Genomic DNA, 13245 nt, shown 5'->3' on the forward strand with positions numbered 1-13245 from the left:
GGTTAAAACTCAAGGTCCAATGCGTCATGGGAAAAACTGAGCTGCTTTGTCCCACATGCATGCAAAAATCTGAAACGTGTGTTTTGAATCTCACTTCTCAGATAGTGTGACATCCAGTCAGTTGGGCATTAGGTCCACCTACCATCTCAGGCCGAGATACTGCACACTGTACACCAATCCGCCATAACATTATGTAAATAACACAGATTATATCGTAGTCACAACACCACATTGTGACGTCTGGACGACTGGGCCAGGAGAATCTCTAAAACTGCAGCTCTTGTAGGATGTTCCAGGTCCGCAGTGGTCAGTATCTATCAAACTGCAGCAGTGGACATATGAGCATCACAGAGGACTACAGAGCAATCGAAGAAGGTGGTCTAGTGTGATATATTACATTTTCTTTACGCTACTACACATGGTTAACCGGTAGCCTATGCTTCTTATTGGTCTCAAACAAGGTTCAGGTGGTGGTACATATCTTAGTAACATTCACCAGGAGTGTTATTCACTTTGTGGTTTTAATGTCGTGGCTGACCGGTGTAACTGCAGTGGACAGTTTGTGATTTTGTGCGGGAATGTCACCACAGACACTCAATTTATAACACTGTAAATACAATAGTTTTAATAATAATAGTTTTATAAAGGTGTCAGACATTCAGTTACCATTATATTGCATCGTTTGACCGCAGATTATGTATTAATAGTTAATTATTTAATATTAAAACGGCTTCAACGGCTCATTTTTTCGCAACACTTCCACTACATTAGTTGCTTCGCCTTTTCCGGGGTTTGTTTTTACCCTCTGCGGCTGCCGTAGCCTGCGACACCGGATGACGTTGCGGCCGAGGAGGAGTTCCTGTTAATCCAAACATCGACGAAACAACATCCACGGATATTTTATCGGTAACAAACTCGTTATAAACCGCAGATTAATTAACACCATGGCTGCTCAGAAGATAAACGAAGCTCACGAGCACATAGCCAAAGCGGAAAAATGGTGAGTCGAGACTAAAAAATCACGTATCTTTCTTGCTAATAGGTTGATAGTTTCACTACTGATGTTAGCTAGCTGTAAGGCCACTGTGGCATCTTTAGCTTAACGGTTATGCGACATAAACTAATACTGTGCTTATTTTATCAGTGCATTTTAATTGAATTCAATAGATTATAAATAAGCCATCATTTTGTGTTTTTTATATGTGAGCGTAAATAACCCGGTTGTGCTTATTTACCCTGCTAGCTCTAGCCGTTCATAATTTGCTGGTGTTTTTGTAGCTTAAAGACAGGTCTGACAAAGTGGAAGCCTGATTTTGACAGTGCCGCATCGGAATACGCCAAAGCAGGTAAAACTAATCAATAATAAATAAATAAATTAAAAAAAAACTGGAGATGTGCCTTTGATAGATGTCGCATTTTGTTTGTTTTTTTACTGAGCCCTGTGTCCCGTTTTCAGCTGTGTGCTTCAAGAATGCAAAGCAGTATGAGCAAGCAAAGGAGGCTTACCTGAAGGAGGCTGAATACCACACAGAAAACAAGACGTATCCTGTCTAATCTCTGCAGCTGCAACCACAGCTTCACCTATGAGCCGTAGATGCACCAATCAGCCTTAACATTATGACCAATGAAGGCCTATAATATTGTTTAGGTCCCTAGACCTCTGAATCTGTGCTGTGGTGTCTGATACCAAGACATTTAGCAGCAGATGCTTTAAGTCCTGCAACTTGTGAGGTGAGGCCTCCACGGATCGGACTTGTCTGACTCGTCTGTCCTGTCCATCCCACAAGACGCTTGAATGGACGGAGAGACGATTCCTGCTCCGTTTTTGCTTTGTGGCAGGCAACATTATTCTGCTGAAAGAGGACACTGTCGTCAGGGAACGCCGTTTCCATTAAGAGGGTGTGAGTGGTCTGCAACAATGCTCAAGTGCTGACCACTGCAGACTAGCAACACACCACAGAAGCTGCAGTTTTGGAGATGCTCTGACCCGGCTGTCTAGACATCGCTAGTTTATTGCCCATTTTCTCCTGCTTTTAACATCAACAAGGACAAAAAGTTAACCTGCTGCTGAATATATCTCATCCAAGTCAGTGTTATTCATGATATGGCTGATCGGTGTATAGCGCAAAAATATTCACAAATGCAAAACTGAACCTGCCTTTCTTCATTATGTATGATTTTCTTTATGATATATCTTCAGAGCTTTGGATGAATGAGCAGACAGATCAAGCTAAATGAAGATGTCATCTTAGGCTGCAGGAAGCTGCCATGTTTTGGCGTTTCACACACTGAGCAAATGGACAGACAATGACTGGCAGATAAATCAATGAGTAATAAGTAATCATTAATTGTCACTTGACTCTTTCCTTAACTTGTTCTTCAGACTTTTTCATGCTGCAAAGTAAGTATCTTGTTTCATTATTCTAATATTTCATCAGTTATATAAGAAGCGCTTCTCCTATTCTAACTCTCCTCCTCTTCCTCAGGGCTATTGAACAAGCAGGTATGATGATGAAGGTGAGTGCAGCCACAGGGAAATCACTGCGAGGCAGACGGGGGGGGGAGTAACGCGTCTGCAGCACATCATAACTCTGCTGTGTTTGCAAACTGCTACAGGAGCAAAAGAAAATGCCGGAGGCCATCCAGCTAATAGAGAAAGCCTGCATGATGTACATGGAGAACGGGACTCCCGACACTGCTGCCATGGCTCTGGACCGGGCCGGAAAGTAAGTAGAAGAAGCTTAGAGCGAAGCTTATATTAGACAATTGTTGACTTTACAATTGTCTAATATAATGGTACACTTTTAGTAGCATTACTGTGATGACAATTCATACATATCTGATTCTTTCCTGATGTTGTGCCTTTGCTCCTCAGACTGATCGAACCTATAAACCTGGAGAAAGCTGTGGACCTGTATCAGAAGGCAGCTGGTGTATTCGAGGTAAGGATGTCAACTAAATCTGATTCATTTAGGGTTAATGTTGTTTTGTTTTTTTCCATGTTTCATGGAGCTGATGCGTCCTTGTTTCTGCTTCTGTAGAATGAGGACCGTCTGCGTCAGGCAGTTGAACTGCTGGGCAAAGCCTCCAGACTTCTGGTCAGGTTAAAAAGGTAAAAGATGAAGAGACGTTAACACTAACCTTTTACTTTTATAGCTGATGATCGGAACATGTGTGACTTGTGTTACTGTTATTGTAACCGTTTGTCCTCTGGAGGGTCGCGGGATCTTTTGATTTTCTTTTTCTTTCCGTTGCTGATAAAATTCACCTCCTCCCTCTCTCTGCTCTTTCCTCACCAGGCTGGACGATGCAGCAGTCGCCATACAGAAAGAGAAGAACATGTACAAAGAGATCGAGAACTTTCCCATGTGCTTCAAGGTGGGCTAGCTTGTCATTTAATTAATAAAATGAGACAAATTAATTAAAACTTAACCCATTACCACAGTGAGTTTCCAGTGTGGGCACAGCAGAAGACAGCCAGGCAAAAGCAAACAGGACATTATTATTTGCCGAACGTTCACTGAACGTATGTACATTGCTGTGTTTGTTTCATTCCTTCAGAAAACGACCGCTCAGGTGTTGATTCATCTTCACAGAGGCGACTTCGTAGCAGCTGATAAATGCGTCAGAGAAAGTTACAGGTATGAGAACTCAAATACCTTCACTGCTGCTGTCTGGAACCTGATCTGGGGAAAAAAAAAAAAAACAGACCAAATCTCATATTTCTTGTGACCTTTCATCGGCCTTTACGTTACCTCCTCCTTTTCCACCAGCCTGCCGGGTTACAGCGGGAGTGAAGACTGCGTTGCCATGGAGACGCTACTGCAGGGCTACGACGAGCAGGACGAGGACCAGGTCTACCGCGTGTGCAACTCACCTTTACTGAAGTACATGGACAATGATGTGAGTACCGTTGAGTAAATAATAAAATACATTTCATCTTTTTTTTTTTTTTAATCTTGCTCGTATGTTTTTAATTAAAACCAGGTTTCTCTGTAACATTCAGAGTTTTTTTTTTTTTTTAATTTTGAGCAGGAGGTGGAAAAATCAAATATTGAATTTGCTCAGTAGTTTAATTTAGGAGGTCACATTCAATGAGATTAAGGTTTTAATCTGAGTGCGCTAACGTATTTTCCGCTGTTATGTTGATTCCCAGATGGACGTGATGTGTCAGAGTTAAGACGTTTCTATTTTTGACTTCCTGCACGTAACTCTGAGCTTCTGAAAAGTAAAAAAAGTAGACGGACAAATAGCTTTTTATGTGTCAAGGAAGATACAGGACCTAAAATCAGCTCATATCCCCCTATAAATAATAATAAATCCAGTCCAAACAATCCTCTAGATTGTAGTTTAAATGACGCTAAACTCGACTGGAGGCCTAATTTGTGCATTTCTTTCCCCACAGTACGCCAAGCTGGCCATCTCCCTGAGGGTACCTGGAGGAGGAGGGAAGAAGAAGAAGGCTGCTGCTGCTGCTCCAGCAGGAGGCGCTGGCGGGGCGCCGGCTGCTGCAGATGAGGAGGACGACTACGAGGGCGGCCTGTGTTAGCCCTCCCGCCTCCACCAGTGCCGACTCTACACATCTCCTGCCACCAACTGTGTGTGCGAGTTCAAATCCCCTCTCAGCTGTGAAGCCCCACTGTTTGGCTGTTTGATTTTATCGTGCGAAAAATATATAAAATATATATATGAAACAAGAAGAAGCAAATTATAAACCACCCCAGCAGTTACAGTAGGTGTTGCAGAAGAGTCGACCTGAGCCTTTTAAATTTGTGTTATTATTTGAGGGGGATCCTCAGCCTGTTGTTTGTACTTGTTCTATTATTTCTCGTCTCTGTGAAGCTGTAAATTCTGCTGTTCTTGTTTGTGGGTAGAGTGTAAGATATATTCCAATCAGAAATCCTCTAAGTATGTCCATATGACTTGATCGGTGTATAGGTGTTTATTTGTACAGAGGTAATTTATTCAGTATTCACGGCTGCGGCCTGGAAATGGAGCAATACGCAGTCGGGTTGTCAACGCATGTCTGGAATGGTTCCAATAAAATGAAATGTTTAATGCTTAAGAATGATCGACACTGTTGTCCTCAGCACTAGCGCTTATTTAAGTCTTTAAAGGAAATTTAAAAAACTGTTGACGCAGCTTATAGCCAAGCTAGACTGTTTGTTTGTTACCTTAAAATAAAATAAAAAATAGTCCTGGCCGTGTGTTAACCTCCAGCTTCCACAGTTTTATCCTCAAAGTAAATAAAAAAGGGACCATGCAGTGAGGCGCTCGTATCCCTCCTGATGCTGTGTTTGTGCAAAGTCTCAACAAAATGCCAGTTAAAAAAGTTTTAACGCTAATAAAAGGGACTGTTTACATTTTATTTTTTTATTTTTTTCGTGCCCACTTCTTGTATATTCCTCGAAAGCGTATTCCCAAACTTTGCACATGCATCAATAAACATTTCCGTTGTGTGGCATTTTATGGTCTGTGCACATTTTCTTAAACGAGTTAGCAGACAGATTTTCCATATCAGTGAGTCTAACAGCGGCTGCAGATGTCTGCACCAAAATGGCCCCTGACAGACATGTAATGACTGTGTAGCTTCCTAAGACCTATTTATCTTTGATGAGGCTAATGCTTTTCTCCCTGTTAAGCGATATTTAATGCGTATGCGTCCATGCTGCTTTAGTGATGCCTCCCTATTCTGAGCGTCTGTGCATTAGGGACCAAAAAGCTGGAGAGTTGAGGGAGTGCCCGAACTGGATTACTAATCCAAAATGCAGCATTAAGTTCATATTTACAACAGGCTAAATATTTAGACTGAGCATCAAATGGGGAAATTAAATAGTAGTCAAGGTCTCTTATCGTAGCATGACTTCCTTAATGACATCTGAGCGGATATTAGTTTATGATAGTATTAAAGTAGAGCTGAGGTTTTATTGCTTTAAAGATAGATTACCTTCCTCCTAATGATTTACAAACCCAAATATACAGTTAGGTCCATATACTGTACGTTTGGACACTGACACATTTATTCTTTTAGCATTACAGTTACAGTTATGTCATGAATATATAGTCTTAAAGTTCAGATGCTCAGCTTTAACTTGAACGAAAGGGTTTTAGGATTTACAACTAGTTTATCAGGGGCCCCAAATAGGGGTTGAACGATTTTTTAAAGTCGACTAATTTGTGGTGAAAGTCGACGTCGACTAGTCGATGACGTCACACAGAAAAACACAGTAGAAAGTAATGCTTTGCAACAATGACACCTGTATTCTTGACCTGAATACATACTGTAGCGTCTCTGTGAGGTAACTGGAGCTTGAACACGAGCTACTGTCGGCTGTAGCTTCAACACCACATGTCAGTCGACTTCGCAGTGTGTTTTAAGATAATATAACGTGGCCTGGATTAAAAAAAATGCAGTATATCTCCCAAAACTTTTCCGCGTATTGCAGGTAAAGGTCTAATAACTTTAGACAGTGAAATTCACCATCAAATAGTTGATGTTACCGCAGGACATTTGGTGGAGTTGTGTATTTGGAGCCATCTTAGCTGATGTCTTTTCAGAAGAGCATGAATTACAGTAGTATATTTGTTGTATTTCAGTGTTCACTTACTGCAGGTCACGGTCATCTTTAGTGAAGTATTTCCACAAACTTGATGAACCGCTGCTTGTTTGCTGCAACGGGCTTCTCACCTGTCTTCTTCTTGGAGGCGTCCGTGTTGTCATTGTCACGTGATCGAGCGACTAGTCGACTTCCTGCTTAAAGCGTCATGGCGCAACAGTAAAATCGACTAGTTGGTACAACTCCTATCCTCGACGCTATTTCATGGACACATGTGGGATGTTACTTCATTATTTCTTCATAACTTAAGAAAGCAAAAGGTCCAAGCTTAGTGTTTGGAGACTGCTGCTGGGATTCGGTGCGTTCAAAGGAGTTGTCGGTGAAAAGTGAAACAGGCCATGCTAGCAGGGGTCAAGGTTTTGAACATTCAGAGGAAATAAGATTATTTTAATTCATCCCTTCAACGTCCAGGCAGCAGCAGAAGACTCTGCAGGAGGTAGGTCTAATATGATCCGAGGAGAATACTCCATGAAAGCAAACCTTTCATAAACCTCAGGAACAGGAAGGCAAGATTAAACCTTATCAAAAAGCACCCTTGATCTGACCAAAGACTGTCAACCTTTATGAGAGTGACCGAGATAAAAACTTTGGAACGGCTCGTGATCTGAAACATAAAACACAATTTGTTTAACACGGCGTTGAAACAGTGTTATGCGTGAGTATATACATGGCTTCAGATAGCACCGGATCCAATGTTTATTGATGATGTGACAGAAGACGGAAGCAGCCGATGAATACTGAAGTCTTGATAAGTTGAACCGCTTATCCTGGTTTGTAGTTTGTAGCGCTAAAGACTAACAAATGGACGAGATGGTCATTAGAAGTAGCCCTATGTAGTGTATATATAACATTAAATATATACTGTATATTTACACTGATCAGCCACAACATTAAAACCACTGACAGGAGTCGTGAAAAACATTGACCCTCTTATGACAATTCAATGTTCTGCTGAGAAACTTCTGGACCTGGCATTCATTCATGTGGATGTTACTTAGACATGTGGCACCCACCTAGACCAGACCAGACACCCCCACCCCATAGCAATGACACTCCTTGATGGCAGCAGACACACACAACAACGCTTTAGGAAGAACTCAAAAACATGCACAAGGTGTTGATCTGGCCTCCAAATTCATTAGATCCCAAACTGATCAACAAGTATCTGTGGGATGATCCACAGAGGCCCCTCCCATCAACCCATAGAACCCAAAGGCCCCCCCACTAACAACATTGTGTTGCCAGACACCACAGGACACCCTCAGAAGGCCCATGTCCATTCTCTGATGAGTCTTGGAGGCACAAGGGAGACCTACACAATATTAGGAAGGTGGTCATAATGTTATGCCTGATGTAACTTAAATACATATATTATTTGTCCACTTGGTAGTTGGTTTTGTACTTGGTTTTCTATTTATACTCAAATTGTCAACGAAATACAAACAAGATAAAAACTGATATATTAAAAGAAATTTAAGAAATTTAAAAGACATTGTACTACGTTCAGTTGGAGGATCCCAGGTTTTTGTGACTTCTCCCTCACACTCCTCTTCCACAAGCAAACAGCAGCTGAACACAAACACTCGACACCTTTCCAGACGTTTTATTTGCAGATCTCTGGACCTCTATCATACCACATTACCTTAACATACAGGTACAGTTTCACATTTCAATCCTCCGCCACCTGTCCTCTCAGCGTGACCCTTATGTACATGTACTGAAAATTAGTCATGGCAATAATAAAGTTTTTCACTCATGCTACAAAGTCCTCTAATGCATAGTTGGGACCAAAGGGCTCCGAGTCTCAGCCCTTCGTTGTTGAGGAATCCGTTTAGCGTCTGCTCGTCTCTTCCTTCGTGGCGACCGGATGCACGGCGGTGGGCGCCTCAGTGCGAGTGTTAAAAACAGCGAGCCCCACAAGCGACGGAGTGCAAGGGTCAACCACCTAATGCACGTTACCCTGATTCAGAAACGGATCTCGACTCCAGCCAACCTGCAGACGGTTGGTGACGAATCTCTGCGACGGTAAAAGTCCAGAGTGATGATTTTTTTTCTTCCTTAATACAGCTGTTAACTGTGTCCCTGTGCAGTAAACACACTCAGTCAATTATATTTCATGCCATTTAAATAGTTCTCATCATTTCTACAATCTGGTGTTCTTTTAGATCCATCAAATCCTACATATTGTAACATATACGATGAATATCTGTGAAAACAGCTCTTCCTGAGACAGATATGGAACAAAATAAGGCAAGATTGTCTGATGATGTTTTCCGCATTTTGTCTCCAGAGTGGCCTCTGACATTTAAAAAAACAACAACAAAAAAAAAACAGGATGTCTTTAAGCTCCATGTTTCTTTTGCTCCATGTCCTTCCAAAGACTTGGAGGAGCTGGAGCTCAGTATTGCACAGTCCCACGATCCAAACGTTCCAGTTGGAGAAAATCTGAGATTGTGCTCTTGCGGTCATTGTTGTGCACTTATCTGTCGGTGGGAAGCCCTTAAAGATTAACGTTGCAGCTGTTTTCGCTCCACCTTCCATGCGATTGTGAAAATGTTTGAGGCAGGTAGCAATGAGGGGTTTAGTTAAAAAAATCTCCTTTCATATTAGGGATGAGACTTTTTACATCTTAGGAAAAACTGTCCTAAAATATTTAAAACTGCTTGTTTTATCCACCGGAGGCCAAACTTTAGCAAGATATATACAGCACCTGCAAATTTGTGCTCAATTTTAAATAATCTGTCACCGTTGTCGTCATTAAATAGTAAAAAATATCAGTTCAGAACTGAGAAAAGTGTTTCTGTGTGGAGCTAACACTGCATCACTGCCGTCTGAGCTCAGCCGAGGAGGATAAAGTTTGTCCTCAGCTGCTTTGTAGGTGGAAATAGCTGCTCACACCGAGAGAGCCACCACGCAGCGTCGCCGAAAAAGCTCCGACTCATCTTCACTCATTATCGCGCTGCCCCCCGCCGTCACTGAGTTTTCTCCCGGGTCCACTTGATCATAGTCTCTGGCGAGCGGTAGAGGAAGATGAGCTTGGCGTACATGTCCTCCTCCAGGTCCAGCTCCCCCGTCTCTCGGACCAGGAAGATGTCGGTGCACAGCTTGAGGATGCGGTCCACGTTGGGCAGCTCCTCGAACATGATGGTGTGGGAGATGCCGCTGAAGAACTCGCGCACAAACTTGCCGATGACCAGAACGACAGAGGCGTACAGGCCCATGATACTGGACAGGAGACAGAGAGAGAGAGATAAAGACAGAGGAGGAAATGTTTGGTTTGTGGATTCATAAAGATCTTATTCATCTGGTTAGTCGGTGGGAGGTAAGATGATGATTTGACAGAAACTGTAACACGCTGTTTGAACGTCTGCAGGGACAAGAGAGACGTCTCCACAGGAGGCCTCTGCAGCCATCGTTAGTAAGCATAAAGTAAATAACTTCCAAATCTGAAGACTGCCACCACTGCTGAAGCATTAAAAGGGATTTTTTAGTCATATTAAATTCCCTAAATCTTCCTCGTCAGCTTCCACCTGACATCCCATTTACACTAAACATTATTTAAGTTATTTACCATTTTGTTTTTGCTATTTTTTAGTTTTTTGACATAAAAAAAAATGTCAAAAACCTAAAGATCAAGTAACACAGAAGTAAAAGTATTTTGCCGAATTATTTGAAATATTTCTCAGTTTCTTGCTGCATCTCATTGAAGCGCCTTTAAATCCAGGTGGGTCAGGTTTCATGGTTACCTGAAAGTTGTTTTGAAGCCAATTCAGAAATGGTTCCAAAGAGGTTAGCAACCGGAGATGGTATCCACCTGGCCACGCAAAACTTTAAGGCTTCATATAATTTAAAAAGGTGATTTTAATACAAATTCAACCCCATACTCGGAGGAGAAAACAGGCGTTGAACGGGATTATTTCTGCTGTAAAATATTTTAACATGGACGTCTAAGAGCGACAGATTCGCTTTTGGAGCCTCAAGTGGTCATTTGAGGAACTGCCTCTGACTTGAGCTTGGAATTTGGTCAGGTTAGTGGGATATTAAACTAATTTCGAGAGATAGAAAATATTTTAATATAGTCCATTTGAGTCTTTAAGACAAGTAATTCAGCTAAAAGTTTTAGCTTGAGCCTCTAAAAACCGAACCAAGTTTCACTCGTCACAACCCGTACATGGCTGTTTGCTCAACTTAAGATTCAAAAACACCTTGAAGATATAAAACCGACTGGTAACAACAACATATCAAAGAGCAAGCGACGGAAATAGTCAAACCAAAACAAAACACAATCCAAGTTACTTCAGAACATGATTAATGACCACGTACCCGTATCCAGCCAGGAAGCCCAGACTGGGCGGGCTGACTTGGTCGCTGAATATGTAGACGTCCAGGCCTGCTTCAGTTTTGTATTTCTCAGTCTTCCTATCAATGGGCCCAGGCTTGGTCTGGTTGACGATCCACCATTCTTGGATCTGATTGGAGTTATTCTGAGCTCGCTTCAGGGACAGGTTTATTTCAAACTTCTCATTTTCTGTAACAACGACGAATGAAAGCGGGTCATTTTATCAGAACAACAAGCAAAACATAGTCAGAAAATGGAAAACTTAACAGAAAGTATGCAATTAAACAGAAATGAGACATTTCAGAGAATTAAGGAAATGATCAGTTTATTTCAAGACGTCGACGTGTCCCTGCAAAAGTCTCATCGGTCTAAACAGAGCACAGTGATGAAGATATGGTCGTTCACCTCTATACAGCGGTTCTACAGGCGTGGCATCGGAGTCACTTGGCGCTCTAATAAAGCGAGGGAAGATGTCAGTCAGGGTCCTGCAGAAAAAGAGAAGCGTGAGTTTATGTTACGTCGACAATATCAATAGAAAAAGAAACTTCAACAGCAACGCAGGGGAAAGAGGAGAGTGATATCCTGAGTTACTCACACTTTTAAGTTGCTTCCTGTCCCATTCAGGAGCCTTATGAGCTCCTGCTTGGTGTTTTCCACCAGATTAGTCACTTTTTTCCCATATGCTGTTTCAGCCTTTGCGCCGAGACTGAGGTTTCTGAGAGGGAGAGGAAGAAATTTGAAGTATTAATTGATTATAATGCAGATTTTTGCCTCGTGAGACAGCCTGACCAGCAGGTCGAAGGCACCGATAACAAAAATTTAAATAAAACCAACATAAAATTTCCTCTTAGTGAGACTAATCTGTATTTTCTGCACTTTAACAACAAAGGCTGCAAAAACACAATATTTAAACATTGTGGAACCACTTAAATCTTTAAGTTTTAGTTAATACTGGACTAAAAAGTGACTGGATGCCTCCGCGAACCAGTCAACTTACAGCTTACGTCTAGTCTGTCCAGACTCATTTAATATCCATACGTAAGGAAGACTTTAAAATGAATTTATCCCAGTGATACAGTAAAGCTGACCTGTAGGATAGAAACGGTCCCTTCAACTCATTGTTTGATCCCATTAGACATTTGCGCTAAATTAGCATAAACATACATCGCGTGTGAATTGTTGATTAATGGACAAACCGTGTTCTGCGCAGCCACAATTAGTCCATTCTTGAGTCCAAATGGACGTGCCAAATTTGAAGACATTCCCTCAAGGTGTTCCTGATATACCCCAACACGCAACCTAAAAAATGTCACGTCTCCACATGTAGCTATACATATAAAGTAGAATCTAACATCTGGTTGGAGAGCTGTGTGTCACTATAATGGTAGCTCATCAAACAAATAACTCAAAGGGTGCTTGAGAGTTTCCCTTAAGCAGAGTTGTCTATCAAAGAGAGTTCAGAACCAACCCTAGAAATAAAGAAGCAAAGGTCTGTCAGTTTGCCATTGCGTACCTTTGCACAGCCCAGGACACGGTGATGGGGAAATCCTCCTGGGAGTTCAGCATATCTATCAGGTTGGCCCTGCTGGGAGGACTGATGGTCCACAGAGAGTTGGAGCTGCCCTTGAGCTTGGCGATGATCAGGTCCTCTTTCATGTAGCCCTCCAGCCACTGCATGGCATCCTAACAACAGCACAAAACCAAACGTGTGTCTGAATTAAAATCAGCACGAGTGGAATTTGGTTCAGACAGTTGGGCTGATCAGAGGGCCTGTCCATTATCATTGTGAAATATTTTGACCGCTATTGAAATAATGGAAAACAATCCCACTGTGGGGTTTGGGTCTGGTCAGAACTGGAAGTCAATCTGATGTCTTAAGACCGCATATCGATGTGGTACGTGCTTGACCAGAGTCTCAATTCTCTCGTCCCTACTCCTGTCCAAAGATTTGTTAACTCACATTTCCCGAGCCGAACGGTCTCAAGTCCCTTTTCTTTAAATTCATCACAAGTCTCTCGATCTGCCTTTTAGACCATTTGTTGTGCAGCCCTCCTCCTCCAGCTCCTCCTCCTCCTCTTCACCTTATCTTGGCTGTCTCACCCAAAGTCTCCATCAGACTCCAGGGAGTGCTGCCTCAGTCTACTACCTTCACCTGGGACTCCACCACCTGGGATACTAACCTCCAAAGGGTTTCATTTAATTTTGCTATGCTTTTTGAAATGTTTCTGGAGATCCTTTAACCTTTCCCTCTGCCTAATACTTTGGTTTCTATGGTTTATTTAGCAGGCT

The 13245-nt window shown here is 42.1% G+C and overlaps 2 protein-coding genes across 2 annotated transcripts in view; one reads left to right on the top strand and one right to left on the bottom strand.

Moving 5' to 3' along the window:
• Positions 1-857: 857 nt before the first annotated feature.
• Positions 858-5464, top strand: napgb (N-ethylmaleimide-sensitive factor attachment protein, gamma b). The gene is made up of 12 exons (XM_084545914.1): positions 858-1000; positions 1279-1346; positions 1457-1541; positions 2384-2401; positions 2487-2517; positions 2617-2726; positions 2876-2942; positions 3042-3112; positions 3300-3378; positions 3562-3641; positions 3774-3903; positions 4406-5464. Exons 1-12 carry the CDS (start codon positions 945-947, stop codon positions 4547-4549), a joined length of 939 nt encoding a protein of 312 aa, XP_084402040.1. The 5' UTR covers positions 858-944; the 3' UTR covers positions 4550-5464.
• A 2755-nt stretch (positions 5465-8219) lies between these two features.
• piezo2b (piezo-type mechanosensitive ion channel component 2b) overlaps positions 8220-13245 on the bottom strand; it is an 82281-nt gene continuing 77255 nt past the window's right edge. The window contains exons 50-54 of the mRNA XM_084546621.1: positions 12470-12639; positions 11552-11671; positions 11362-11441; positions 10941-11145; positions 8220-9842 (exon numbers count right to left, since the gene is read on the bottom strand). Of these exons, the coding sequence (XP_084402747.1) occupies positions 9590-9842; positions 10941-11145; positions 11362-11441; positions 11552-11671; positions 12470-12639 (828 nt within the window). The 3' untranslated portion in view covers positions 8220-9589. The remainder of the gene's footprint in view (positions 9843-10940; positions 11146-11361; positions 11442-11551; positions 11672-12469; positions 12640-13245) is intronic.

Source organism: Chelon labrosus (genome assembly GCF_963514085.1).
Source record: "Chelon labrosus genome assembly, chromosome: 6".
In the NCBI taxonomy this organism is placed as follows: domain Eukaryota; kingdom Metazoa; phylum Chordata; class Actinopteri; order Mugiliformes; family Mugilidae; genus Chelon; species Chelon labrosus.

Coding starts and splice junctions, on each gene's coding strand:
- napgb (XM_084545914.1), top strand. CDS start 945: ATGGCTGCTCAGAAGATAAACGAAGCTCACGAGCACATAGCCAAAGCG. Junction 1,347..1,456: donor ATCGGAATACGCCAAAGCAG/GTAAAACTAATC, acceptor TCCCGTTTTCAG/CTGTGTGCTTCAAGAATGCA. Junction 2,943..3,041: donor AGGCAGCTGGTGTATTCGAG/GTAAGGATGTCA, acceptor CTGCTTCTGTAG/AATGAGGACCGTCTGCGTCA.